The 26,179-nt window shown below is 43.0% G+C and overlaps 6 protein-coding genes across 6 annotated transcripts; 4 read left to right on the top strand and 2 right to left on the bottom strand.

Moving 5' to 3' along the window:
• The first annotated feature begins 472 nt into the window (after positions 1 to 472).
• Positions 473 to 4,520, top strand: ssu72 (SSU72 homolog, RNA polymerase II CTD phosphatase). The gene is made up of 5 exons (XM_084704406.1): positions 473 to 752; positions 1,735 to 1,878; positions 3,029 to 3,168; positions 3,299 to 3,417; positions 3,627 to 4,520. The coding sequence occupies exons 1-5, from the start codon at positions 673 to 675 to the stop codon at positions 3,726 to 3,728; spliced, it is 585 nt and encodes a 194-aa protein (XP_084560532.1). The 5' UTR covers positions 473 to 672; the 3' UTR covers positions 3,729 to 4,520.
• A 133-nt stretch (positions 4,521 to 4,653) lies between these two features.
• tmem240b (transmembrane protein 240b) lies at positions 4,654 to 9,015 on the top strand. The gene is made up of 4 exons (XM_084704408.1): positions 4,654 to 5,623; positions 5,840 to 5,946; positions 7,262 to 7,473; positions 8,065 to 9,015. Exons 1-4 carry the CDS (start codon positions 5,570 to 5,572, stop codon positions 8,217 to 8,219), a joined length of 528 nt encoding a protein of 175 aa, XP_084560534.1. The 5' UTR covers positions 4,654 to 5,569; the 3' UTR covers positions 8,220 to 9,015.
• Positions 9,016 to 9,133: 118 nt separating this feature from the next.
• atad3 (ATPase family AAA domain containing 3) lies at positions 9,134 to 15,004 on the bottom strand. The gene is made up of 16 exons (XM_084704402.1): positions 14,688 to 15,004; positions 14,079 to 14,155; positions 13,826 to 13,927; positions 13,548 to 13,607; positions 13,384 to 13,453; positions 13,107 to 13,272; positions 12,939 to 13,008; positions 12,691 to 12,846; positions 12,439 to 12,495; positions 12,104 to 12,229; positions 11,770 to 11,894; positions 11,587 to 11,638; positions 11,398 to 11,468; positions 11,132 to 11,299; positions 10,328 to 10,436; positions 9,134 to 9,985 (listed from the first exon to the last, which is right to left on the bottom strand). The coding sequence occupies exons 1-16, from the start codon at positions 14,884 to 14,886 to the stop codon at positions 9,473 to 9,475; spliced, it is 2,121 nt and encodes a 706-aa protein (XP_084560528.1). The 5' UTR covers positions 14,887 to 15,004; the 3' UTR covers positions 9,134 to 9,472.
• Positions 15,005 to 15,366: 362 nt separating this feature from the next.
• mrpl20 (mitochondrial ribosomal protein L20) lies at positions 15,367 to 16,924 on the bottom strand. Its single transcript, XM_084705445.1, has 4 exons — positions 16,702 to 16,924; positions 16,337 to 16,447; positions 16,087 to 16,164; positions 15,367 to 15,853 (listed from the first exon to the last, which is right to left on the bottom strand). Exons 1-4 carry the CDS (start codon positions 16,786 to 16,788, stop codon positions 15,680 to 15,682), a joined length of 450 nt encoding a protein of 149 aa, XP_084561571.1. The 5' UTR covers positions 16,789 to 16,924; the 3' UTR covers positions 15,367 to 15,679.
• Positions 16,925 to 17,167: 243 nt separating this feature from the next.
• sdhb (succinate dehydrogenase complex, subunit B, iron sulfur (Ip)) lies at positions 17,168 to 20,504 on the top strand. Its single transcript, XM_084706029.1, has 8 exons — positions 17,168 to 17,299; positions 17,883 to 18,016; positions 18,669 to 18,754; positions 18,973 to 19,109; positions 19,313 to 19,429; positions 19,518 to 19,619; positions 19,714 to 19,836; positions 19,957 to 20,504. Exons 1-8 carry the CDS (start codon positions 17,228 to 17,230, stop codon positions 20,035 to 20,037), a joined length of 852 nt encoding a protein of 283 aa, XP_084562155.1. The 5' UTR covers positions 17,168 to 17,227; the 3' UTR covers positions 20,038 to 20,504.
• A 783-nt stretch (positions 20,505 to 21,287) lies between these two features.
• Positions 21,288 to 26,039, top strand: mfap2 (microfibril associated protein 2). Its single transcript, XM_084705329.1, has 9 exons — positions 21,288 to 21,404; positions 23,286 to 23,353; positions 23,500 to 23,547; positions 24,137 to 24,160; positions 24,352 to 24,417; positions 24,555 to 24,590; positions 24,702 to 24,789; positions 24,895 to 24,968; positions 25,111 to 26,039. Exons 2-9 carry the CDS (start codon positions 23,323 to 23,325, stop codon positions 25,212 to 25,214), a joined length of 471 nt encoding a protein of 156 aa, XP_084561455.1. The 5' UTR covers positions 21,288 to 21,404; positions 23,286 to 23,322; the 3' UTR covers positions 25,215 to 26,039.
• The last annotated feature ends 140 nt before the right edge of the window (positions 26,040 to 26,179 follow it).

The raw sequence follows: 26,179 nt of genomic DNA, 5'->3' as shown, positions 1-26,179 counted from the left end.
AAATGTTCAGCAATAGCTTACTACACCATGTGGGTATGATTTAATGAAGAGTGAAGATATACAGACATCATATGATCCAACATTTTAGAAAGATCCATCTCAAAGATGCACCCGCACACAATATGATTGTCATACTGCCTTAGCCGGATATTCTTGGCTGTTTTTATGTGTTGATAATCATGTAATTGACAATATCAATTCGTTGGCACCCAGTCTGCAAAAAAAAATCATAAATCTTTAGAAACCCCACAAGTGCAGTGAATAAAGAATCCTTAAATTCCAGTCGTGTGCGTTTTTTTAGAGGCAATATGTGCTAGTGTGCCATTTATCAGATATTCAGGAAAAATAAATAGGGAAATATATTTAAATGAGAAATATCAATTGTAGGTTCTTGAATAAGGAAATGCACGTTTGTGTGACGTCAAGCTAATGTGAAGACTACGCCCTGCCCCCACATGACATCAGCTGAATTACTCTGAATAGTCCATTCGCCATTTTCTCGTAGCTAGGAGAAGGAGAGACCTCAACCCTGCGTAGACAAAGATCTGTGTGCTGCGCAGTCTGTTAATCTAGCTATATCGAGGGCTTTCTTAAGAAATTGATAAAATAATTTGAGGTTGATACTAAATTAAAGGCAAATAATCGACAGCTAGTTCATTCAGAAGAGTCGCAATGCCGAGCCACCCGCTTCGCGTGGCGGTTGTGTGCTCGAGCAACCAGAACCGCAGCATGGAAGCTCACAACATTCTCAGGTAACACTTGGAAGACAAAAAATTCGACTACGACGCTCTACCACGAAGCTATCAAACCGTCATTAGCCGTCGAGCTGGCATTCAGCTTTCAGAACAGGCTGACAGCTCCTCTACCTTCTATGCAATGGGCCCAGAATCTATTCACGGACCGACGCAGTTCATGAGTCATGATGGCTAGCTAACTAATGTTAGATTATCATGAGCTGATGTAGCTAGTTGGCCTTAAAAAAACAAGTCAAACTAGATGCTGTGCCTGCTCGAGCCCATTCCTTGCAACAACGAAATAATTTGTTTTACTGGACATCTCAGCTAACATGGAGGATGTTCTAGTTCGCCTACATTTCGCTCAACAAAGCCGGGCAGAGCTGAAGATAAACGTCATACCTTTTTTTCGCGACAAACTACAGCGCGACTGCCATGTAGGCGACCTGGAACGTCTCTCCTTTTCAACGGATCCACAAGTCACATAGGCTACATTGCCTACTCCTTTTTTAGCATTCTTCATTTGTTAACAATCTCAAACAGTGGGGCAGGGAGGGACGAAATAAAGGGACTTTGCCGTTTCCATTCAAAACCAGAAGTTAATGGCCATTGTACACACTAGAATACATTTGTTTTAGTGTTTATTTCCATAGGATGCACCACTAGCTGTGGTTACAAAGAAAAGTGCTATCTAACTTGTGACAAAGAATTCAACTCAACAAAACTTGTGTGGTTGTGGTTAAACAACACAGAGCGTTTCACACTTCAGCATGACTGATACTTTGATCCAATGCTCTTCAGTGTTAAACATAGGCCTACTGCACCAGAAAAAAAGCTTGTGAATTTTAAAACGTATCAAAATGTTTCTCTTAAGGTAATGCTGTGTGAAACAGCCCATTCAAGAGGTTTGCTGAGTGTTTGCTTTTGAATAGAAGGTTGTTGCTAAGTTTATGTATTTTTCTAACTCATCTCTTGGCTGTGTTTCTTCCTGTCTTTGCAGTAAGCGGGGCTTTGATGTACGCTCATTTGGGACGGGGTCTCATGTGAAGCTACCTGGTCCAGCCCCGGATAAGCCCAATGTGTATGACTTCAAAACCACATATGAACAGATGTACAACGACTTGGTCCGCAAGGACAAGGAACTGTATCCCCGGCACTCAAACATGCACGCTCACTTACACGCATACATGCACAAAAACTTATTATTCTTAGCAAAAGCGGTAAAGTGTTGAGGTGGATATGGAATGAATTAAGTAAAACATGCCTGAAGTTATCCAGACTTGTGTACGTGGTACGCAGTTTTGTGTAACTGTCCAGGAGGGGGGGGGTGTAACAACTGTTTTAGCAAGTTGCCACGGTGAGTTAAACTGTAGGTTTGCCTATAGCTCTGCCACTTCCTCTACTCATTAGTGTCCCAACTACTAGTGGTAACAGGTGAGCAATTATTTTTTGAAGTTGTATTTCCATGGAGCTGTTTATCAACATGAAGTAACAAAATCCAGTAAATGTTAACATTGATCTGGTCCTCGGAAAACCGATTTGTTAATGTTAAGTTTCGCAGATATCTTTCATCTACAGGAAATGTGCAATGCAGAGTCAGTCTCCCAACACACATTTGGGCAGAAAAGGCTTGTCTAAATTAATCAGATTACTGGCACAATATCTATGCAAAAGCAAATAATGCATAGCTTTCAGTTTTTATCTGCGTATGTTCAATAAATAGAAGGAAAATAAATGTTTCTAGTTGCTTACCCTCATTAACCTTTTGAGAAGTCTTCAAAACTACAAGTGGTGCTACAGATTGTTTCAGAGCTTCTGATGATCAAAACTAGAATATTTCTCACGGTGTGTGTGTGTAGTTTGCAATGCCACACAACAATTTGGGTTGGATGTGAGGTGTCTCCTGTCGTGCATATTTGTCATGTGCTTTATCACGCACACACAAGCAAATGGAGGCTTAATATCTTAATATAATTCATGCTTTGTCCACTAGAGGTCTATGTAGCTTACCACATGCACACCATTTGAATGGAGTTTCTATAAAAACCTTTTATAGAAGACTGATCTTTTTTGTTTTTTAGAAGTTTTATTTTTATAATTTGATTTTCACATTTCAATCTCTATCTGGTACTTTATTTTCCCCCAGTGCATCCCATACATGCTTCACAGCTCCACTGTTTGCATGTTGGTGGTAGTGTGTTTCCGTCAAAGAACAAGATGGTTATATTTATTTCTTAGTTCTTGGGATATGTTCCCTGTTTCTGTTTTGTTCCTTGACCCTTACAACACCTCAGATACACACAGAATGGAATTCTGCACATGCTGGACCGCAACAAACGCATTAAGTCACGGCCAGAGCGCTTCCAGAACTGCAAGGACCAGTTTGACCTGGTCATCACCTGTGAAGAGAGGGTGTATGACCAAGTGTTAGAAGGTGAGGATTTCTTCCCTATCTATTCAAGGGGAGTACTTACAACATGCTTCATGGGAGACCTAGGATGCATTAAACCATAATATGTTCTAGGTCTTTTCATTTGAACTTGCGTTTGATCCCACCCCTCCAGACCTGAACTCACGAGAGCAGGAGACCCTCCAGCCGGTTCATGTCATCAATGTGGACATCCAGGACAACCACGAGGAGGCCACCCTGGGGGCCTTCCTGATCTGTGAGCTGTGTCAGTGTGTGAGTGTCCCAACTTAACGCTGCTAGCTGTTGCTAACATAGATGCATGCTGAAGCGTATTGGAATTGTAATTTTTTAATGCCTTGTGACGTTTGATCACAGAGGTGAGCACAGCTTCTGAGTCTAAGATTGAAACCTTTTTTGCTTGGTTGTAAATCCTCATGGGTGAATTCTCAATATTTCACCTAATTGTTCCGTCCCCTTCTCAGATTCAACACACCGATGACATGGAGAACGAGATGGATGAGCTGCTGCAAGAGTTTGAGGACAAAAGCAACAGGCCTTTCCTCCACACTGTCTGTTTCTACTGATGCTGCCCCCACACCTGACGACACACACACATCACGTCTATGCTCCTTCACACATTCACCTAAAGAAGCAAACATGATACTGTAAACCAATTCTGCTGGTGGTGATCCCCACCAACAGCAGAAGCAAAAGCCGAGCAACAGCTCCCTTTCTCAGAGAGCTCATCACTCTAGCACCTCTGTTTACTCCTTGACATAGCCACGGTCAGCTCACTGTCGTCCTCGTCCCCCCTCCCTTACAGTGAAACCACTGATCTATTTCTCCTCAGAATCAACAAGCCCCCATTTGATTTGCTGAACCGAGTCTATTCCCCTTTTGAGCAAAAAAGGGTAGGATGTTTTCTAAGTTGTGCATACTGATCCTATTTGAGTTTGAGTTCATTTTTTAAGAATGAGTCGATATGCTCATTGATTACGTATGATTTGACCCTTTTTACTTCTGCTTGATTGAGAAGTGTTTTTATGGGATCAGAATGATGTTTTAGGGTGAATGTCCTGACTGACAGTGTCAGTGTTATAGTACAGCGGGAATTACACTGTAGGGGTATAATAATGAATAACCAAACCAAGAGACCACAGAGTTCTCATTTCTCCTCCCACTTTGTTTTCATATATTATGTATTGATTCATATTTAACTCCAGTTTGCTATATTTCAGGGCGTAGAATATTTGTTTCTTTTGTAAATGTAAAGAAATGAAAACATGTAATAATTTGCAAACTCAAGAGTGCCTGAATTTCTGTATGTACATAATAGGAATCTAGTAAAGGAATAAAATACTCTAGGGAAACATCAACATATTTATTATGACTTTTAATAGAGGATTCATGGACAATGTATTAGCAACATCTGCAATATCAGTATGAAAAAGCCTTATATTCTTGGGCTATTTGTCCTGTATAATGTTATGAGTATGGATTTTTTTAATTGACTTAGTATGACCATATCAATCAGCAATGAAATTTGCACATGTCATTTAGTATGTCAGAGATGGAGGATAATATGATAAATTGTTAGACCATCTAAATGAACCATTTGTCACATTATCCTCTTTGTGGTCTGCAAATCAAGAGACCCTTACAGATGCAGGCTTGAGATATTTTATAGAGACGTGTCCCACCCCAGATCAGTGACTTGAATGGATACAACCTTGGCCTTGGATGACTTAAAGTATGTCATTACTGCAAATACTGGTAAAGTGCTACTGGGACTTCCGAACTTGGAAGGTTACTCACCATGGTCTTATCAGGGTTTAATTGCAGTGGTTCAATCCACTCAGTCCTCGTTCATCTTGCTCGTACTTTCTTTGCAGTGATGGATGTCGCATTTAAGTAATTGGTTGGTGACAGTAGCCTTGACCCTAACCAGGAGATTGAATGTCTGTGTGTGAGAAACAAAGAGGGTGGGGTTTGCGTGAATGAGTGAGAGAGTGTGAGTGAGTGAAAAAGATACTGGATCAAGTTTCTGGTAGACTACCTGATTGTTAAAGTCACTAGATGAGCATACATAATATGGTGTTTCCTGTCAGGTAAGGACAGCCTGGTGTGGTTGGTAGCCTACTAGCCTACGGAATCCGACCTCGTCCTGCCATTTTTCTTTTGTGCTCTTACGTGCAACGATAATCACAGCATCACGGAGAGGCTACTGCATATGTCATATTTTTAACGCATGCTGTCGAATAGCATTCAACGAATACTCGTCACACAGCCATCGGTCAAAGAAACAGCTGTTTATCATGTCGCTGAAAAACGAAATTTGGGTGGGCGAGGCGAGTGTGTCGGTGCTTTTTGCATCCATACGCACCTGAGCGGTGAGTGCCTTTGCTGAGTAGCGCATAAGAAGTTTATGCGATCAACAACCACCATGATCTTGAGGATTTTGGGAGCTACCTTTGTTGTGGTAAGAAGAACACGTTCTCTCACCTGCACAAAACGGCCTATTTCTTCGCACCCAAAACTATTTTGTCTTCAGTAGCCTCTCAAACGTGGGGATATTTTTTTTGAGAAACCTTGATGAACAAACATTTTCTGTATTTTGCGACAGCAGCATTTCTGAAGATACACGTTGGTATTAATTGATGATTCTGTCCCATCTGACTTCGGTGGTTCTTTTCAGGCTCTGGCGTGTCTAACTGACATGAACGCGCTTCTGGACCGCTTTCACAACTATATCATACCACATTTGAGAGGGGAAGACCGCATATGTCGTTGCAACTGTGGGAGGTAGGCTACATTCTACGAACTGAAGTCCATTTGTCATTAAACCCCACGTTTAAGTAGGCGATATATAGGGTAGAAAATGTACATGTTCTGGAGAATATAGCCTATATGTGTGTGTGTGTCCCTTGTAATTCAAATAAAATATAAAAACACTAATATGATTAATAAGGGAACAAATAGAACATGTTTATGTGCTGACACTACCGGGACTGTTTTTGCCCTACTGTCCTCCGGCGCTCATTCATATTTCATTAAGATACCCAAGAATGACAGCACGGTGTCAACTTTAACACGTAGGCCTATGTCCTTCAACTAATATAAATAATAACAATAGAAGAGGCTACACATGGAATCTGGCATAATTGTTTTCAACTCAAGATACTCGTTAAAGTGAATGTTGGCATTCCATCTCTCCCCAATGTGAAAGGATACAACACTATAGGCTACCATTTAATCAAGTTGTCTTGTCATAGAAGCAGTTGAAACACATCCCATTAAACACAATGTTATTTGAATGGTAACAAATTACGTAATTTTTGTATTGAGTCTTATATCCTTACTATCACCAACACTGTGTGACTTGCTGACAGTATGTGACTCAGGTGATTAGACATTGAGTGCAACCAATCTAACTTTATTGTCCAAGACACATTCTTAGGGGTGCCCTGGTGGCCCACCGGACTAAAGCACACATCATGTAGGCTGAGGCCCTTCACCGCATCCCCTCTCTCTTCCCACATCTCCTGTCCTCTCCAAACACACTATCTATATCATAAAATAATAAAGGCAGAAAGGGCACAATAAATAGACATTCTTCTGGTAAGCAAGAGTTCTCCGCAGAGTTTCTGTTGAGTATGGGACAGATGTGCCTGGAGCCTAATGGAGAGTAGTACAGGTTGACTTCCCCCTCTCAGCTTCCCATGGGGCTCAGAGGCCAGCTGTTTAGTGATGCATTTCCTGTGCTTCCCTCCAGCGGCAGCTGTGCCACCCCCCCCCCCCCCCCCCCACACCCCCATCCATTCTATACACTCAGCAGCGGCCTATATCACACACACACACACACATGCTATACACGCATATATACATGCAGTACATTTAATTAGACCCTAATGTAATTCTATATGTACCGTATTCACCATTCCTCATTATATATATATATATATATATATTTATATATCTCAACCTGACCTGAATTCCCTCACCAGTATGTATTACATACTATGTAACCCCAGCCACTCTCTTTCACTTGTTCTCTCTCTCCTTTGCTCTTCCATTTTTCTCTTTCTCTCTCTTCCTGGGCTTTTTCTCCTGACTACAGGCACCATGTACACCATGTTGTTCCTTATGATGGGGACCAGTCCCTGGTGGACTCAGCGGAGAACTATCGTGTCAGTGACAGTGTATCCAAGCAGGAGATGGACATGATGCTGGGTCTTCTCCTGGGCTTCTGTCTGAGCTGGGCCTTGATGTGGCTGGATGGCATGCTGCACTCTGCCCTGCGGGGATGGAAGTCCAAGCAGCACCACAGTGGTGAGTCCACACAAAGCACAAACTCCAATATCATATAGGATTCTGAGCACCAGCCAAAAAAGAAATCGTTGCACAGAGAGGGAGATCCTAAATATACATATGCAGTGCAGCTTGGTTGGTTTGTGTTTTCAGTATTCCAGTGTTTTGGCTGTGTAGGAAATTGGTGTTGAGGTAAGCACATTCTAAGCTGTAGCTACTTGTACTTTAGGAATGAGTGGGGGTGGTTGGCAGGAAGGTGCAGGTGTGACTCATCTCTGGCTCTATCTCTTTTCATTGCGATCTTTCTTCTTCCCAATCCCCAAAGTACTGATACACTCACACACACACACACACACACACACACACACACACACACACCTACACACAGGTTTGCTCCAAAGGTAGGATGGTCTTGTAAGATTGTTTGTAAAGTATTAACATACATAGGTTATTCCTTTGTAATTGCTCTGTCTCCCCTCTACCCATTCTTTCCCTGTCTATTTTAACTGTAAACTCTGAGGTCTAAGATGTGTCATTTGAAGAATAGGATGGGTTACATGTGTTGGATACCCTCTAATGACATGTTGTTGTATTTTTCCCACTGGTGTCTAGATGGGTTGTCCTGGTCCTGGGTTCCCCGATTTTGTAACCTTAGAGACATACGCAGACGGGTCCACCTCCGGCAACTAGAGGACTCTACAGCGAGCACAGTCCACATCAAACAGAAGGTGTATCACAATGGCCATAACAGCCCAAGACACTTATAATAGACCAGTAGAACTGGATATCTGAGCCGGTAGAATTGTTTATACCGAGGTATAAACACTTCAGAATTGAATCAATTAATTTGACTTTTTATACTCAATTTTAAAGACTTTAAACTTAGGGGGCAGCTAAACTGACTTCAAGATTCCATCCACCATGCTTGGTTTTTAAGAGGCATCTTTTTGACTGGCACCACTGATTTTATTCTCCTGGTGGAATTGGAGCACATTCAATTTCCAGGATTCCAATAAATAATAATAATTGGGAATGCTTTTTTGCAAAATAATTGAAGACATTTATTTAGCCTGAGGGTGATATGCTATTTGTGTCTTTATGTTGTGGCATGTTCATAATGTATTTTGAAAATGTTACCTGGGATTTGATTTGGGTAGGGTGTTGGAGTATAACCTCTTCATTCTAACTGGGGTCTACTCATTTTACAGTTCATAAAACAGTGCTCAAATGAAAATCAGGTGCACCATGGTGGCTTTAACAGCTTTTCCCACTGCCTAGTGTTTAGTGACCAACACACCCCTCCTTAATACAGTGCCATGTCAAGGACATGACACCAGCTACGATGATGTGTCCTTGGCATAACAGTGTAGAAGTGAGCAACTCTTATTACTGTGAAATATAGTCTGAGTCCACCTAGCCCAGTCTTGTGCCTGTCTTTCCATCCAGACATTGCTGTTGAGAGGAAAATGTCTGTTTCGTTAAAGCTGCCAGTGGAGTTTTACAAAAGTCATTGCACTGTTTAAATTCTACCTCATCATGCACTATGGCTTAATACCTATCCTACATCTAAACTTGTTTGTGCAATTAATCTGTCTTTAAGTCATGTAAATATATCTAAAGATGTGTGGTCTGCCTTGTGTTCCATAACATTTTATACATAATGAATCACAAAGATCAACTGTTGTAAGAAATATCAATTATTTTACTGTTTATATAAAAAACACAGCCATCTCCATAGCACTTCATGTCAGTAGTCATCTCTTACAGTGCATCTCTTTCCTTTCTACAATTACAGACAAAGAGGTACCCGTATAAAGTACATTTCCAGAATCTTTAAATATGTAATATATTAGAACTGCTCTTCAGTTTCTGCATAATTGTTTTATGAAATGCTAGCTAGTGTCTCTGCAGCACACTCTCTGCTCTGGGAGCCAGACGGACAGATAGACAGACGTTCATACAGACTACACACACTGAGGAACAGGCATCAACCGCAGCATTTCCAGACAGTGTCCTCATCTTAAACCGGAGTCCCATCTTTTGATGGCGTAGATTTGGTATCACCCTCCTTCCCTGCCTCTCTCTCAAGGGGAGAGCCTGCTTCCTTCTGGGCTTTACTCTCTTGCCCCTCCCCTTGGGTCGGTAAAATGTCCTCTGCTTGGACACTCTCTACTTCAGCCTGGACAGTCCCCCCTTCCCCTGTACCTCCCCCCTTGGCCGGAACCACAGCATTATCTGTTACAGGAAGAATTGAATTCAGCTGCATTTCCTCCAAAGGAACAGGGGCTTCCACTTTCTCTGCCTCCAGGACAGGAGCCAGGACCTCCTGAGCCTGGGGAGGCAGTGTGAAACCTATCCCGGGCCCAACGTCCGCTGCCCCGGTCTGGCCAGGTATGACCTCAGCAGCAGCAGCAGCAGCCTCGTCTCTGTGCAGCCAGTTCATCTTCTGGAGGTGCTGTTTGATGGAGTCCTCCACCCGGGCATCAATCATGGCCTCAGTAAGGACACCGTCCTCTGATGAGTATGCTGCAGCCTAAAGGTAGAAATGACATGCCATGTAGTATTATTACCCCACATGGAGAGATGGGCATTATGGATGCAGATGATGTCTTTAACAAGACAATGTCAGATGTTACAACTATTCATAGATCTCTATACAGAAGGAGAAATAAATTGGGTCTTAAAAAGAGAAATCACCTGAAGTCAGTGTTATGAAACATCTATCTACTATAAATCTCTCGCAAGAACCTTCAACACGGGCTCCTCTCACAATGTATTACTCAGGTTAATTAAAGGTGCTCTGACATGACGTTGTACACTTGTGCACTGTGCACAAGATGATGCATTAGAATGTAAGTATGTATTAAACTCTGACCTGCCAGGCCACGCCCAGTTTGGAGATCTCTCTGCCGGACATGCCCTCTGCGAGCTTGGCAATCTCAGAACACTTCAGCCCATAGTCAAACTGTGCCAGCTTCATTCTCCTGCAGAAAACAGAAAGAAAGACACAAAAGGAGAATGAGATAGACAGCAAGAACAGACAGAGAGAGAGATATGATAAGGCAGTGAGGTGCTGGTTCCATAAGCTTCTCACTGACGTCCATTAGGATTATGATAACTGTAATGAGTGTCTGGATAGCCGTTGCTAAAAAGAGGTCTTCATTTGGCTCTTAGAGAGGTTTTTCCCCCTGGTCCAATGTGTGCGTGTGTGTGTGTTTGGCCCCCTGCCACCCAGTTTCCAGCTCCTTGCCCCCTCAGAGCCCCAGTGTAATTAGTGACTCAGCAGCACGGCTGGCTGGCCTCCACATACAGCCAGCAGGCAGGCTGTCCCACAGCCACTTGCTCTTCAAGGTCCTGGATCCAATCAGAACAGACCCTGCAGCCATTAGCGAAGGAGCACCAGACCACAGAGGGGGGTAGGGCACTCCTGGATACCGAAAGAGTTCCCCTTACCTGTATGTTCTGTATGTACTAAACGTAGCCTGTAAAGCACTTAGCAATTAGATTGTACTTGTACTTGTATATGTTTGAACATATCTAATGACTGGATATGGTCCTCGCCATCAACCATCACTGGTTTCATTATTTATTCCTCTGTGTGCCTGCTTGTGCGAGTGGCCTATTTAAACCTGGGCTGCAGTGTTGTATTGCTGGAGAAAGTATGTGCTATGTGACTCACTGTCTCCCCCCGGTGGCCGGCTCCAGCACATATTTGTCAAAGTACAGGCGCACCAGCCTCTCTCTTTCCTCAAGACCTGGCAGGGCGAAGTTGACTATCTCGTCGATACGGTCGTTGATCGCCCAGTCAAACTGCTCTGGCTGATTACTGGCCAGTACTAGCATAAACCTGAGCGGGGAGAGAAGGAAAGAGCAGGATGTTATAGGTAATATAGTATCACAAGGTGTGCTTGTAGTTTACGAGAGTAGGACGTCACAGGGACTGACTTGTTGCTCTGCTCTCCAGTGCGGTAAAGGAATGCGTTCAGCGTTGCTCGAAGGTCTTCACTGATCTTTTCCTGCATACAGAACCAAAAAGAAAGAAGTCTAAGGAAAACTACAAGGGTTAGATGGTAAGAATAAGTCTGACAGACATTTTTGTTGCTGCCAACTCCTGTCCAGTACACCATGACTTACAGTGGATCTCTTGCGAAGAAATGCGTCAGCTTCATCAACAAAGAGCAGCAGGCTGAACAGAGGAGAGAGAACGTGGCTCAAACATTGACACATAGGCTGTGTATACAGATGATCAAATGGTACCCTCACAGCATGGTTTGTCATAAACTGCACTAATACAGTGACTGAATGAGGGCATCATACCCACGGCGAGTTGTGGTGGCCCAGTCAAAAACTTTGTGCATAGCAGTGACGCCCTCACGGCCCATAGGCGCCACATCACCACCTGTCATAATGGCATAGTCCATCCCAGAATGCATTGCCAGCTTCTACTCAGAACAAAAAAGACACAAAGCAATTGTCAGCACATATAAAAACCATGACTAATCCTACCTTCATACAAAGAAGCCTGTCTAAAGGTAAACCAAAAACATGAATATTCTATTTGTCACCCAACACACTAATGTTTGTGAAATAAAAGTTTAATTTGACTTAGACTTGCACTGAGTACAACAGTGGCCAGCTGTGCAGGTCCTACCTTGGCAAAAAGGGTCTTTCCAGTGCCAGGAGGTCCGTACATTAGGATGTTACGGTACAGGCCACGATTCTGCCTTGTGTTCCTGGTTGCTATGGCAATGTCACGTACACGCTCCTCCAGAGTTGGCTGCGAAGTTTACATCCTTGCTTTCATCCAATCTCTAACAAGATGGCATTCTCACAAGTTTTTACAGTACTGAATATTTCCCTGGTCTGCCTCTGATGCAAAGGCTTAGGATAATTTCAAGAAACACATAAAAACTGTAAGAAGTACAGTATGGCCGGCTGTAGTTCACGTGGCAGCCTCTTAAATGCGACTTTGTGTTGAGTACTTACACTGAGCACGACTCCCTCCAGGGCATCCTGAGGCTTGCTCGTCAAGCGCTTTGTCACCTGGGAGGAGAGAAGGAATCAAACTGACCAGCTACTTCAAACTGACCCGCTACTTCAAACTGACCCGCTACTTCACAACAATGTGTGATCTAGTGCAACGTAACATAAGTGTAATTATATTTTGTATTTTATAAATACAAAAAACATCATTTACTCAAGAGATGAACAAGCACACTGTGGCACCTCTTTACCAACCTTTATGGGGTGCTTAATCGCCTCCCCCACAGTGATGCGGGACGTTTCTCTGACCAATGAGGGCTTGCCAAGACGAGCCTCAATGTACCGCCCTGCCACCCCCGTGGCATTCCGGGCTGTGTACACGCCCACGGCCAGAAGGGTCAGTCCTGCCACCTGGTGGAAAGGGATAACACAACATTTAGAGACATGCAAAAAGAAATGTTTTGATGATATTGTGCATTTTGATGATATCGCGCATCTCTCACCGTAGCTGTCACTTTATCCCAGTCAGACACAAAAGCGCGAAATCCTTCTCCAAACACAGCACCCGCAGTTCTGTGGTCAAACAATCACACAATCCGGTCTCCACACACTACTTCAGATATCTCACAGTGTTCCAATTGGTGGTGCGGCAACATGATGGTACGTCTTACCGTATAGTTTCTAGAACGGTCTGCCTGTGTTCTGCTGCCTTCAGGCGGATCTGCTCACGGATAATGTCAGCGTTCTCCCTCTCCACGCGACCCCTTGCTCTAGACTCCGCCTCCACACGCAGAAGCTCATTTTTGTGCCTCAGATTCATCTCATGCTCAATTGTTGCTGGAAGCAGGATGGAATACATCAGTTAATAAGTCCATCTGGAACACATTTATACTGCACCTAACCCAACACTGACCGAGGACTCCTGTCAGTTGTGTAGTGAGTTAGTACCTTTTCTCATGGCTTCCTGCTTCTGTACAGACTCTTCCTGTCTGCGGAGATTTTCTTCATTTATGGTTTGCTGAGGAAGATGCAGAAAAGGGGACACACTTTATATCTGCCTTTGACATTGGGCCTGCATAGGACTGGGTTTACAATTCCAAGCAAGTGATTACCTGTTGTCTGAGCTGATCCTCGTACCTCTGTCTGGCTAGCCTGTCTTGGTACTGGGCTCTCTGACAGGGAAAAGAGAAGAGATGGGTTACCATTGTAATATAAACAGCACCTCCTACTGGCAAATCTTATAAAATACAGTTTGTTCCAAATGTGTGTATTTTATTTTCATCCTATGTACAGCTTATAGAGAGGCTTCCACTGGTCTGGCAATTCAGCAGCTGCTATACACAACATCTGGACTGCTCACCAAACACTTGTTTTGATGCTACCCTCTCACCGACTGATGTTGTTTGGTCTCCTCATTCACAGTTTTCCTCCTCTCCTCTCCTTGGATGCGGATTTGATCCCCCTTCAGTTGCTCCAGTGCTGCCTCGTACTCCTGCCACACACAGATATGGTATAGCAAATGAAGACAAACCAGTATTGTACCATACCTAGAAGTTAGCAACCAGTGACCACTGGTGGATTTTTATCTCCCAGAACAAGGCACTTAACTAACATTGTACCACAGGCATTAGGCTATGCGGTACCTTTATTTTGGTCTGATGTTCCATATGAACACTCTGTTCCTGCATGCGAGCCAGCTCCAGAGCTTCTTTGGCATGGCCTGGAATGAAGAGAGAATGAAGTAGACAGAAAATGTGTTTGTCAATTTCCATTTTTGTATATAACTGAGTGTGATTAGGCGATAGATTTATTGCAACTGACAATGCTTCATTGGCACTACATTAAAAACCTGTGAATTGTGTAAATACATATTTTCTACATATGTTAACAAACGATTTTAATTGTGAGTGATGCAAGTTCATGTCATTATTTCATTCCACTGGCTAGCTAACAGATGACCTTTGAACCCATCACCTTGAATGAACCATGGACAAACTCACAGTCGATTCAGATTTTAGCAAATCCTAAAACAGCCAAACATTGACTTTCATGCAGTTTTCTTATTGGCAGCTCGCTTAAGATCAGACGTTGCATCAGTGGTATTTGCTAGCCAGCTAATTAGATTGAAAGCTAGCGGCTAGTACAGCTAGCGCCATGCGATGAAAGCATCTTCACGTGAATACTTCATAATATCCTTGGAATTTCGTCTAAATGTTCCGTTTAATTATGGACCTGATATGCAAGACACTTACGAGACTTGTCCAGGTCCTTGGCTGCCTGGGCCGCTCGCTCCAACCCCGTTGGATCGAAGTTGCTCCATTTGTCCTTGGGTTTATCTCCGCCTGTGGAGCCACCACCGGACCCACCAGCCTGTGTAGGTGGTGGTGGCGGACCGGGGAACTCAGGGGGCGCCTCGGGCTGCCCCTTGTTAAGGCCGAACAGCCAGGACATCTTACTGTAAACGGGTGACAATCTCTTTCGGAAAAGCCGGTTGTGGTGATGCGGTTCGAGTTGCTGTGCCTGCTTGTCACTACGACGCTTCAGACACGCTTGTCATGCTGCTACTTTGCGCAAGTGCAGAAGGGACCGACGTTTTTTGTAAAACTGATGGGGATTGGTTACCAAGAAAAACCCCAGCCTCTCATTGGCTTAACTTTGTAGAGGTCATCAAGTAGCCACACCTCTTCAGGAAGTACGGTAACCGAATGACATGCATCCTTACAATTAGCAAATGAGTATTACGTTTATGCATCATAAAAAAATATTGAATTACTTGAGTCACTGACCCTGCTTTGTAATATTATGGTCTCTAACCTATTAAATCTCAGCATGTACATCATATCACTAATATTTGGTTAGGAGGACAGGTCTGAAAACCACTCCCTGGTTATAAATAGCATACCATGTTTTATTAGAAAACAGGAGGCCAAATATAGCAAAATGTTTAATTACCTTTCACATATTTTTTTTTCCAACATAACAATTAAAGTAGACAATTGACACATATGTACATAAAGACAAAGGCATTGCAAACAAGGGTCTGGTCTGTCACTCAGTCAGAAGAGCATCATTTCATCCCTAAATAGATAACACATGTGGTACAGACATTACAATCACAATCATCCATCTTGATGTCATGGTTCAAAGAGGATTTATGAGAATAGTTACTAGGTTGGTTAGACAAATTATGGTAATCACCAAATGTTACTGAGATCCATGTGCGGTATGTAAGATTGTAGCAAAATTATTGTAGTAAAACAACACGTGAGAAGATGCCAGGAGGCTCTTTGCCATCACCCAAAGCTGCTCTGAACCCTTCCTGTTGTCGCATTCTGGCCAGCTTTGCCAGAGAGAGGAATGACCGAGGCTCTGTGATGGCCAGATCACTAAGAACACGCCGATTCACCGGGACACTGCTCTGTAAGAGGGTCAACAAAACACAACCACTGAGTAAGGGAAACAGTTTAGGAAATGTCCTGTGTCATGCTACTGTATGCTTTAGGTAGATGTATTGCTTTATTGATAATGTTGAAGAGGACAAATTGGGTTGATGGCATGACAATTCTCAAATTATGAGACGTTATATTACATCATACATCAAAATCCCAGCAGGAAATAGGGATCCTGGGCGGGTGAGAAAGACATACTGACCTTCACCAGGTTGTGCATAAGGACAGGATACTTCATGCCATGCTCCCGAGATGCTGCAGCAATGCGCGAGATCCAGAGCTAGAGAGAAAGAGAGAAAGAGAGAGAAGTTTCCATTACTAGGAGGCTTATTTGCAAGTACAAAACGACCTCGCAAATGTATTGCGTTGGCACCCTCCTCCTTGTCCTAAATGGCCCATGTGCACTTGTGGAATAACTATGCTTACATTGTGGTGTTACCATTAGTTCTTACCGATCGCATGTTGCGTCTTTTAGCTTTGCGAGCCTTGGTGGCGTAGACAAAAGCCCTTCTCACTGCCCGTACAGCCAGACTGTAGCATCGGTTTTTTCTCCCTCTGAAATGCTAGTGGCAAAGCACACACGTAATAAATACAGGAATACACACACTTGCCCACATGACAGTATTGGCGACAAAACAGTAAAAGCAAGCATTATTCTGTTTAACACATGCTATAAAGGTTGATTCTATAAAATAGCAAGCTAACGTTTTATGTGATTGTTTGCATAATCTCATGACATCTTGGACCATCCAAATATTACAAGTTCAGTTATGTGCCTATTTAGCCTAGTTGTTAGCCAGCTGCTAGCTTGTTTTACCCGTGCATTTTTGAGAACTTCTTGAACCTTCCAGTATCTATCAGGTCCACGATTTCGGATCCAATTCGACAATGTCAGAAATACCATCGCTGTCTTTGACTAATTCGATGCTATAAAAATTATGATCCCAACTCCCTTTACCAACTCTCTGGATTATGTGACCTTAATCCAGATTCAGACGAGATGTCACGCTTGCTCCAGAATGAGTGTGCGCAGGGTTCGTTTTCGGACCAATTCCCTTCAAGAAGTCCCTTGCTCTTAGTGTATTCGTTGACTTATTTGGCTAAACTAAAACAATATAAATGGTATCAAACGTTAAAAAAATATTGATAAAAACATAAAAATATATTCATATGTAGAATTTATCATCAATATGTGAATAATAAATGCAAATATACACAGAAAAGGGTACAACCTTCTGAAATGGAATGCATCCCTTATATCAGTGTTTACCGACGTAATAACCCGGCCCTCGCAGAGGATACTGGGATAGCGGAAACCCTAGCGAGAGGTCAGAAACTTCAAGATGTCGGTTGTTGGTCTAACGTCCTTGGGCAGATGCGGTGCTGTGGCTATCCGTTCCTCTGTTGGAATGGTGGTATGTTTCTTATTGATAACAACTAAATCCATATAGCTTCATTTAATCAATGCCCTGGGTGAAATTGTCACTCAATAAGCGCTAGAAATTCCTCTTGACAGCGAGGCAGATACATTGCGTAGCTAGCTACTTTGCTAGCTTAGTTAGCTAGATAGTTGTCTACTGACTAAGGAAATTCCTTATGTGTCAACCTATTAGAAGTTGGATTTATTTTCAAAATTAGCTTGCTTTATTAATGTCAAAGTCCATGTTATCAGGATCATATTCATACATGTATAAATGTATATTTGAATATTCACGATTTAACATCGTTACTAGGCGGATGAAAATGTAGCTTAGCTCATAGACACAATACTGCTAGGCTACTCTAGCTATCTAGCTAACATTGCTGACCTGACAGGTGTCACCGCCATAACAAAGTAGAATGTTAGCCTCTACTTGAATATGAACTCCCTGCATAGATATATTGAGTAGGAGCTGATAGACAACTAGGTAAAGGGTAACACACAATGGGGCTTTATTGTAATTCACAACAAAAGACAATCTGTCAAATGTCCTGTATCCCTCTCACTCCTCTCGTCAGACGGTCAGGTATGCTCAGACAGCCGCTGCCCCAGCCTCTCAGCCCAGAATCAAGAAGTTCCAGGTGTATCGCTGGGACCCAGACACAACAGGAGATAAACCTCGCATGCAGACCTATGAAATTGACCTCAACACGTGAGTAAAGTACAGCCTCTATAGTCTGCCTGAGTTCTGTTATATTAGTGTAAATATACTGTATGTATTTCATTAGGACTTTGTCCTAATTAAGACTGTTAGACCTTTGCCTTGTACACCTGAATGAGTTGTGCAATATTTTGACCTCTGCCCCTGGTGTCTGTAATGAGTAAATCTCCGTCCACCAAGAATAGAAATGGGGTGTCCTGTTTCTGGAGTAGAGAATTGTGGTACGGTTGTTTTGCTCCTTGCTTTGGTTCAAGAGCACACCGCTTCTGTGACTCAGGGCATTAGCTTTGGCTTAATCAGAGTACAGTGTGTTCTGTAGTGTTCAAGGAACACCCTTCAGCTATACTTAAGACTGAGGCCTTCTGACACATTCTGGACAGTTTCCTAGTTCTCCTCCCATCTGTGACTCTACTGAGCTCTTCAGTCCCTGCACTGCCTGCCTTAGGACTCTGAGGGACTGATTCAGCTCTGGTCACTGAGACACCATATCTGTAATACTGTGTGTGGGATTGAACTGTGTCGTTTAGGAAATACCCCTCCCACAACTTTCTCTGTGTTCCCTTTATAGCTGTACAGTATGGATGTGTTAAATGTGAAACAAAAGGCTAAAACTCTTTCTGGCTCCGGTTTCTTCTATACGCAGCTGTGGGCCCATGGTCCTTGATGCTCTCATCAAGATCAAGAATGAGATGGATTCCACACTGACCTTCCGCCGCTCCTGCAGAGAAGGTGAGTCATTCAGCAACAAATGCCATCGTGGACAGTTCAGACAAGGGATTCCTTGAACTGAAACTGCATTGATTTCACAGCAGTAAATAAGGGAAAACATAAAGTTGATTCTAAGTAAACCAGTGCATGGTCCGGTAGCATCAGCACTCACCATGATGTCATAGTATAGTTGTGTTGGTGTCTAGTAACACTTTGTGTCTATTTTTGTGTTTCTGCAGGTATTTGTGGATCCTGTGCAATGAACATCAATGGGGGAAACACACTGGCCTGTCTAAACAAAATTGACACCAACACCAGCAAGGTCTCCAAGATCTACCCTCTGCCTCACATGTATGTGGTGAAGGATCTGGTGCCTGTGAGTATCATCTCCCAGCAGCCTCTTCTCTTACCCCAGACTATCTTTAATCTGTTAGTCCTATACTTGAGACTACAGACCAGGGGACTCAGGAGGGCTGTAGACCACTAGAATTGTCTCCATTTTGATCCTACGGTTGTTTTGTTGTTGTTACTTGAGATGCTGGGTTAGCTTGTTAACGCACTCTTGTCTTCTGACCGCAGGACATGAGCAACTTCTATGCCCAGTACAAGTCGATTGAACCTTACCTGAAGAAGAAGGACGAGGCCAATGAAGGGAAGGAGCAGTACTTGCAGACAGTGGACGACAGACAAAAACTGGTACCGTATAGAAAATACAATCTCAATGCAAAGGGAACTCATCGCTTCTTCCCTTTTTAAAGGGTGCCTTTCATTTCCTCTCTTTCAGGATGGGCTTTATGAATGTATCCTGTGTGCATGCTGCAGTACAAGCTGTCCCAGCTACTGGTGGAACGGAGACAAGTACCTGGGACCTGCTGTCCTCATGCAGGTGTGTTGACTTGTGTGTGTGTGTGTGTGTGTGTGTGTTTGTGAGACCATACAGTGCGTCAGTTTTCGGTCATGCTGCCCATCTCTTTTTCCAGGCCTACCGCTGGATGATCGACTCGAGAGACGAGTTCACAGAGGAGCGTCTGTCCAAGCTCCAGGATCCCTTCTCCCTCTACCGCTGTCACACCATCATGAACTGCACTAAGACCTGCCCCAAGGTACACCCACCTAGCCCCTCCTGTGTGCACTGGGACAGACTTGGCACTGTCCCCTATGGTCTCACTGTACCACCCTAACCTTTCCTGCTTGTGACACTCTATTCCTCTGTCCTCTCCTAGGGCCTGAACCCTGGCAAGGCAATAGCAGAGATTAAAAAGATGATGGCCACTTACAAGGAGAAGAAGTCTGCTGCTGTCTAGATGCAGGCTCATCCTTGACACTCACCCCATCCTTTGCTTCTTTAAATTATGCTCTTAATTCATGAAACAGAAGCCCAGTGAGGTCTGGTGGGCCTGCACACCTGTCAACTCAACACCACTGCACTCCAGCACTAGGGACACTGGACTTTGAAGGAAATAGGGGACGTTGCCTCTCATTGATTTGAGAGTGTGTATGTTTTATGGTGTGTGTTCGTTGTTGTGTGTGAGAGTGAATGCTTGTGTGTTTTTGAGACATGACCTGCAGAATTTGAAATGAAAGGCGCATTCCTTGGTTCATGGCCATTGTTTGGTTGTGTGTGTGGATGTTTGCGTGAGTGTGTTTAAGTTCAGAGAGTGATGTGGGTTCACGGACATAAAAATGTGTATGATTATGCTCTACTTATATAATATAGTAATGGCAGTCTTTGTTTGAGTATATAATAAATACATGACTGTCATGCCAATGATTGGTTGCCTTGTGTGTCTCATTGTGTCATGGGCATAGGTGTGTTTTCAGATGTAGGTGGGAGAGAATTTTTTAATAACTGAGAATGTGGCTGTTAAATAACATATTCTTACTAAAAAAGTGTTGGGGACAGATTTGCCGTTTTCAAAATGCATGACATGCATGCAAAATACATTACAATGAAAAATGAAACCTATACCGCATTGTGTTATTGACTGTTCAGAACATATATTGCATTAAAGTGTACACTGCTGAGCCAAAACATGACCACACAGATTAAGAAAATAATGTTGATCCAAACAGACACATTTTGGCGACCCACCCTGCAGCAACCGGGTGTTAAACAGGTGCAATGTTTAGACTCATCGGTACGTCCTCTAGATGTCAGCCTCTCAAAATATTTCATCAAATATGTTGAGGGTATGACCTGAAAAGGTGTACATTGTCATTCACAGTCTGACATTTAAGTTAATTGCCACTACACAGCTAAAAGAAAATTATCTTCAGTAACGAGACTGTTCAGAATGAGGAAATTCATGTTTGTTCAATGTTTTTTATCCAAGGTGCAATGCACAGTCAGTTAGTAAAAACTGACTGTGCAAAAAAAAAAAATCACGAATGCAAACGTATTTATTACGTTTTATTATTGTTATTCATGATTATTATTAAGGGTCTTAGTAATTTACGTTGCACTGTACAGAAGTTGTGACACTGAGGTAAAGCTACATAGGCAAGAATGCAGTCTGTGGTGGATGGGGGTCGTCGCTGGCTGGGATTCGGGGAGGGGACAAGGGAGGCGGAGTGGTACAATGTGGCGCTCGGTCTGACGGTGCAAACGTGCAAAAGACGGAGCAAACGCATGAACTTAGTGGATCGTCGGTTCAAAGTGAGGAAAAGTTAGGTAAGCGAAATTTAAAACCTATTTGATTAAAATCCCATATGGTGTAAAAATGCGTACAATCAACGGACCTACTATCAGAGGTTGTCTTTATTACTCTATAGATGGCTATGTAAACCAATTGTTGAGATCTGACATCCGGCTAGTAGCTATGGTACTTCACAATTAAAAAACTTTTCTATAAGAAAAATAATCTGCGAATGAATGGCATTATTGTGACTGGTGTATTTCTGTTGGCACTTAAGTTTGACATGTGGTCTATTGCCAGGGGAGTTGGAGGTGGGGGGCAATATGGTAATATAGTCCAGGAGGTGGAGTTATAGCCTGGGGTAATTGAAGTACAATAGAGAAGGGCTGGCCAATTTTTCATTAAAATAATGAGAGAGGGCATGCATGGTTACTTTGTGGGCAGGGAGCTTGGTAAGAGAGATTCAATGATTTATAGAAAACAAACCTTTAATTGTATTGGGAGAAGAGGAAAGGCATTCCCCAGTCATTGTGTCATTGTTCCCAGTCCCCAGTGTTTTTGGTAGGGGGGTCAGGGATGGCTGGGGAGAAGACAAAACTGGTGGGGGCTGATGGGTAAAGTGTGTGTGGGGATGGGAAGTGGGTGTGGTGTGTGTGTGTGTGTGTGTGTGTGTGGGGGGGGGGGTAATAGCTCCCAGATGTGTGCTATGAAAACATATGGTTTCCAATAGCCAGTGTGATGCACATGAGGAATGTCTGTATACACACATACAGGAGCAGGCACACTTGGTAGTATGATACATACACGCTGTGCATTGAAGACAGGTATACATGACATTTATACTCACATATGTATATGTACATTCACAAAAAGAACCGCAAAAAAAAAAAAAAAGAATTGGGTGATTGCTGGAGTAGCTCACAGTGTAGATTGTTGAGTCCAGTTTGGCAAAGAGAGAGGAGCTATTCACTATTCCACAAGGAGAGAGACCAATAACTGGTTTAAAATTTCACTTTGACTTATAATTAGGTCACTTTATTAATGCAAATTTTCTTGACTTTTTAGAAAAGAAACAATGTTTTCAATTATTACATTGTATCTAACTTTAAAGTTGAGTTAAAAACAGTTCACAATGAGTGACTACACAGTACTAATTCAACATGGCAAGAACTGCTTTGTAGGGAGAAACAGTAAGGGAGTGAGAAGGGAGGGGGAGGGGGATTCAAGGAAATTACAACAGAGAGCGTCAGAACGGAAATTAGAGATGTGGAGAAAGAAATAGAGAAAACTGAGAGAAAACTGAGAGAGAGAGTGATAGAGTGAGAGAGAGAGAGAGAGAGTGAGAGAGAGAGAGAGAGAGAGAGAGAGAGAGAGAGAAAGAAGTGTGTCAGTGTGTGTGTGTGTGTGTGTGTGTGTTGGGGGGGGGGGGCATTCAGTGGTTCTTTTCCTGGAATGCAGTCCTGACTTTTTCTACGGCTTTTTTCTGCAGAAGCTTAAAGTTTTCACAGTGGAACGGAGAAAAGTAGAAACCCAGAGGGATTGTTAAGGAAGACCTTTTTAACCTTTTCACTTCCTCCCCTTGACTGTTTGAGGCCGGGGGTGGGGGGGTCAGGTAAAGAGCGAGAGTTGCGGAGGAGAGGTCAAGGAGGGCAGAGAGGGAGAGAGAGAGAAGTAGGAGAAAAGATAGAGAGCGAGAGTACAGAAGGAGGGGTGAAAGATGGGCATGAGAGAGGGAGGGTAAGGGAGAGAGTTGAGGGAGGACAAAAAGAGTCTGGAGAAGTGAGGCAAGATAGAGACAAACAGACAGACAGGAATAGGGAAATCTAAGTCACTCTTGACTTGTAACCTATACCAGCACTGTCCCACTGTAAAATGCTGACACTGTCTGTCACTAACACTAAATGATCTCTCCTCAGTGCCAGTGTCAGTCCACTCTCCATACAGAGAGTGACCATGAGAGTCCTCCTTCTGCTTTGCATGCCAGGTGACAAAGACAACCGCAACATACACCATTCACACAACATGGCTGCATACAGTACAGATAAACAGATCCAGAGCTCCTCTCAGCACATCATACATAAAGCCTTACAGATGTACCTTTTGCCTTATTTCTTGAACGAACATCAACAGCTCTTCTGCTAGCCCAGGTCTACATTCCCAACACCTTCTCGTTTTCGGGTGAGTTTTGTTTTGTCACAATTTATGTATTACTGGATTCCTGTTTACACATGCACCCTAAAATGATTGACTGTGCTAAAACAAGACCTAATCTGTGTCTTGGAAAATAATTTGTACTGAATTAGTATCAGGACTTCTCACTGCTGATCATTTCACGTCCATGCAATGCTTTCTGCCAGGCATCTCCCTTTTGAAGATGAAAACGGTTGCCAAAGTCACAGAAATGCTCAAATAAGAACTACGCTAGTGAATTAGTAATTATATCTGAACAAGTCAAGCGCATCCATCCTCTTTCATTAGTAAACATTTGTAAGCAAGTCAAGCAACTGCATCCTCTTTCATTCTCACTCTGTTTGAAACAATGTGGTCCCTTTTGTTTGGAGCAGAATGTTATGGGACACCCCCACTGTGCTGCAACCAAGTCTCCACCAGTGTGATGTGGTTGTTACATGCCCAGTGTGATGGGGTTGTTACATGCCATTTGTCATGCTTCTCTGTTTAAGTCATCACGGCATGACATCAAATTATCCATGACACCATTCTAGTCAAAGAAAGTCTCATTAATATGTAGTGTTATCATTTTTCACAGAATATGATCCAGATTACATCCAGGGTAAGGACCCCTTAAAAAACACCACTTCTTTTATCGTACTAAAAACAATATTTTGGCCAACTTTTTTTTCCATTAGTGGACTTCAGGTAATCAAGATACTGTCTAATGGATTCTTCTCATCTCTTTTTTTCTCTCTCCTCTGTTGATCCTCTCTACATACCTTCCTTGTCCTTCCCCTCCTATGCCCCTAGAGAATACTGACGATGTGAACCAGAGGCAGCTCCCTATAGACCCACTGTCTGTTCCGGGACAGTCTGGTAGGCCATCTTCAACTGTTCTGCTCCACATGTGGACCTGGGGAGTTCCTCTGTACTGTAGCTTCCACTGTCAGAAGTGTGAGTCATTGTGAGTCGACTGCATCTTCAATTTTGTACCATTCATTGCTGTGTTTCAGATGCTGAAACAGAGCCCACTGAGCCTGGCCCACTGGGTAAGAAAAACAAACACATTGGGAAATAGATACATACATTCTCCTGTAAGTAGTAGTTGATGGATAGTTCTTGTAGCCTACTGTTGCCCTGAGTTAGTTTGTGTTGTCTAGATTGCAGAGAAGAGCAGTACCCCTGTACCAGACTTTACTCTGTTCACAAGCCATGTAAACAATGCCTGAACAGTCTCTGCTTCTACAGGTAAGCTACAACTAATAATAACAGACCATCAACCAGACAGACACTGATGAGTCAATTCACTCTCATACTGTCGCAGCACTGCGTAAGACAAGTTCTCTTTTTCAGCTTGCGACGGGTGTACGTTATCAACAAAGAGGTGTGTGTGAGGACTGTGTGTGCACATGAAGAGCTGCTCCGAGGTGAGATGAATGCCCAATATCCTTGTGTAGATTTATCAGTATATGAACTGAGAAAGTGTATAATTCACACATGATAAGTAGTGGTTGCATGCTTATAGAGCCCATTTTGTCAGCTGTCTCCTTCTCCCCTCTCTGAGTGTAGCTGACCTGTGCCGTGACCAGTTCTCCCGGTGTGGCGTAGCGGCGGTGAGTGGCCAGTGTGGCTCTCTGGGAAGCAGCTGTGGGAAGAGCTGTGGTGGCTGCTAGAAGACTGAGGAGATGGACAGCATCAGCCCAGATACTGCCACATCGCCAACTGCCACTCTCTCTTCTACCCATCTTTACCATTCCCTTCCCTCCTTTCATCCTCACCCTCTTCCCCTACTTGTCTCTCCCTCTTGAGTCAAAACTCAGTGTTCCACATCTCTTTCTAAACCAAAGAGGCCATGTTTGTTCCTTGTTCCTTTCACTTTTTCATCTATTTTTCTTTTCAGAATTATATAAATAACAAAACATCAAATTTGTAGTACATAAGTGTATGGATAGAAATATATACTCCACAGGAACGTTAATTTCACTGGTGCTATTAAAACAGTATCACACTGGTGCTATGAAAAGCAGCACTGTCAGATATTCACAGGACTGCCATTTTTTGTGCCATTTTATATTCTGTACTGTTCTTTGTTGTTGTTAGATGTTTGTATGTATTTTTTTTTACTGTACCTCTGTTGCAAAGCAGTGATGGTCTTGACCAACCTTTAGTAAGGTAAAACGTCAAATGGCAGCCACTGCACACTGACAATAAAAGTATAATCAATACTCAATCAGTAATAATCACACATTGCCCTACTTTGAAGAATGGTGAACACTCAGAGGCATTTTACCTTCTAGAAAGTAATCTATCTGGTGAGTTTAATACAACCTTCACACAGCTAGAAGACTACCTGGCAGAAAACGTGTCGTTTCACATAACAGTGTCTAGAAGTGCTCTGAAAAGGCAGCTCACAGATTCTTTGTTTCTGGACCACTGCTTTCTAACACCTCTCATTATAAAGACAAATTAAATAATTGTTTGGATTTTTTACTACAGCCGTGTGTCTGTGTGTAACATCCTGATGTTTGAATCCTGCATGTGGGCTGGATTGGTGTCCTTATTCTCTGTTTCCTGGAGAAGATACTGTCACACAGATGGCTTACATGCCATGGCTTACATGCTTACATGTGAAGTTAAG

Source organism: Hypomesus nipponensis, chromosome 9 (assembly GCF_054491055.1).
Source record: "Hypomesus nipponensis isolate SF chromosome 9, ASM5449105v1, whole genome shotgun sequence".
Lineage (NCBI taxonomy): Eukaryota > Metazoa > Chordata > Actinopteri > Osmeriformes > Osmeridae > Hypomesus > Hypomesus nipponensis.
The sequence above is the reverse complement of the archived record's forward strand: the minus strand, read 5'-3'. Positions and strand labels throughout refer to the sequence as shown.

What these genes read in the sequence shown, in the direction of transcription:
- mrpl20 (XM_084705445.1), bottom strand. Translation starts at nt 16,788, where the DNA reads ATGGTATTTCTGACATTGTCGAATTGGATCCGAAATCGTGGACCTGAT. An exon ending in AAAGACGCAACATGCGATCG is followed by an intron (nt 16,165 to 16,336) that starts GTAAGAACTAAT and finishes CTTTCTCTCTAG; the next exon opens with CTCTGGATCTCGCGCATTGC. An exon ending in TTATGCACAACCTGGTGAAG is followed by an intron (nt 15,854 to 16,086) that starts GTCAGTATGTCT and finishes ACCCTCTTACAG; the next exon opens with AGCAGTGTCCCGGTGAATCG.
- ssu72 (XM_084704406.1), top strand. Translation starts at nt 673, where the DNA reads ATGCCGAGCCACCCGCTTCGCGTGGCGGTTGTGTGCTCGAGCAACCAG. An exon ending in GAAGCTCACAACATTCTCAG is followed by an intron (nt 753 to 1,734) that starts GTAACACTTGGA and finishes CTGTCTTTGCAG; the next exon opens with TAAGCGGGGCTTTGATGTAC. An exon ending in GTATGACCAAGTGTTAGAAG is followed by an intron (nt 3,169 to 3,298) that starts GTGAGGATTTCT and finishes CCACCCCTCCAG; the next exon opens with ACCTGAACTCACGAGAGCAG.
- mfap2 (XM_084705329.1), top strand. Translation starts at nt 23,323, where the DNA reads ATGAGAGTCCTCCTTCTGCTTTGCATGCCAG. An exon ending in CCTTCTGCTTTGCATGCCAG is followed by an intron (nt 23,354 to 23,499) that starts GTGACAAAGACA and finishes GAACATCAACAG; the next exon opens with CTCTTCTGCTAGCCCAGGTC. An exon ending in CAACACCTTCTCGTTTTCGG is followed by an intron (nt 23,548 to 24,136) that starts GTGAGTTTTGTT and finishes CATTTTTCACAG; the next exon opens with AATATGATCCAGATTACATC.
- atad3 (XM_084704402.1), bottom strand. Translation starts at nt 14,886, where the DNA reads ATGTCCTGGCTGTTCGGCCTTAACAAGGGGCAGCCCGAGGCGCCCCCT. An exon ending in GGGATAAAGTGACAGCTACG is followed by an intron (nt 12,847 to 12,938) that starts GTGAGAGATGCG and finishes CCTTTCCACCAG; the next exon opens with GTGGCAGGACTGACCCTTCT. An exon ending in GCCACCACAACTCGCCGTGG is followed by an intron (nt 11,639 to 11,769) that starts GTATGATGCCCT and finishes TCCTCTGTTCAG; the next exon opens with CCTGCTGCTCTTTGTTGATG.
- sdhb (XM_084706029.1), top strand. Translation starts at nt 17,228, where the DNA reads ATGTCGGTTGTTGGTCTAACGTCCTTGGGCAGATGCGGTGCTGTGGCT. An exon ending in CCGCCGCTCCTGCAGAGAAG is followed by an intron (nt 18,755 to 18,972) that starts GTGAGTCATTCA and finishes GTGTTTCTGCAG; the next exon opens with GTATTTGTGGATCCTGTGCA. An exon ending in TGGACGACAGACAAAAACTG is followed by an intron (nt 19,430 to 19,517) that starts GTACCGTATAGA and finishes CCTCTCTTTCAG; the next exon opens with GATGGGCTTTATGAATGTAT.
- tmem240b (XM_084704408.1), top strand. Translation starts at nt 5,570, where the DNA reads ATGCGATCAACAACCACCATGATCTTGAGGATTTTGGGAGCTACCTTT. An exon ending in TGGGAGCTACCTTTGTTGTG is followed by an intron (nt 5,624 to 5,839) that starts GTAAGAAGAACA and finishes GGTTCTTTTCAG; the next exon opens with GCTCTGGCGTGTCTAACTGA. An exon ending in GTCCAAGCAGCACCACAGTG is followed by an intron (nt 7,474 to 8,064) that starts GTGAGTCCACAC and finishes ACTGGTGTCTAG; the next exon opens with ATGGGTTGTCCTGGTCCTGG.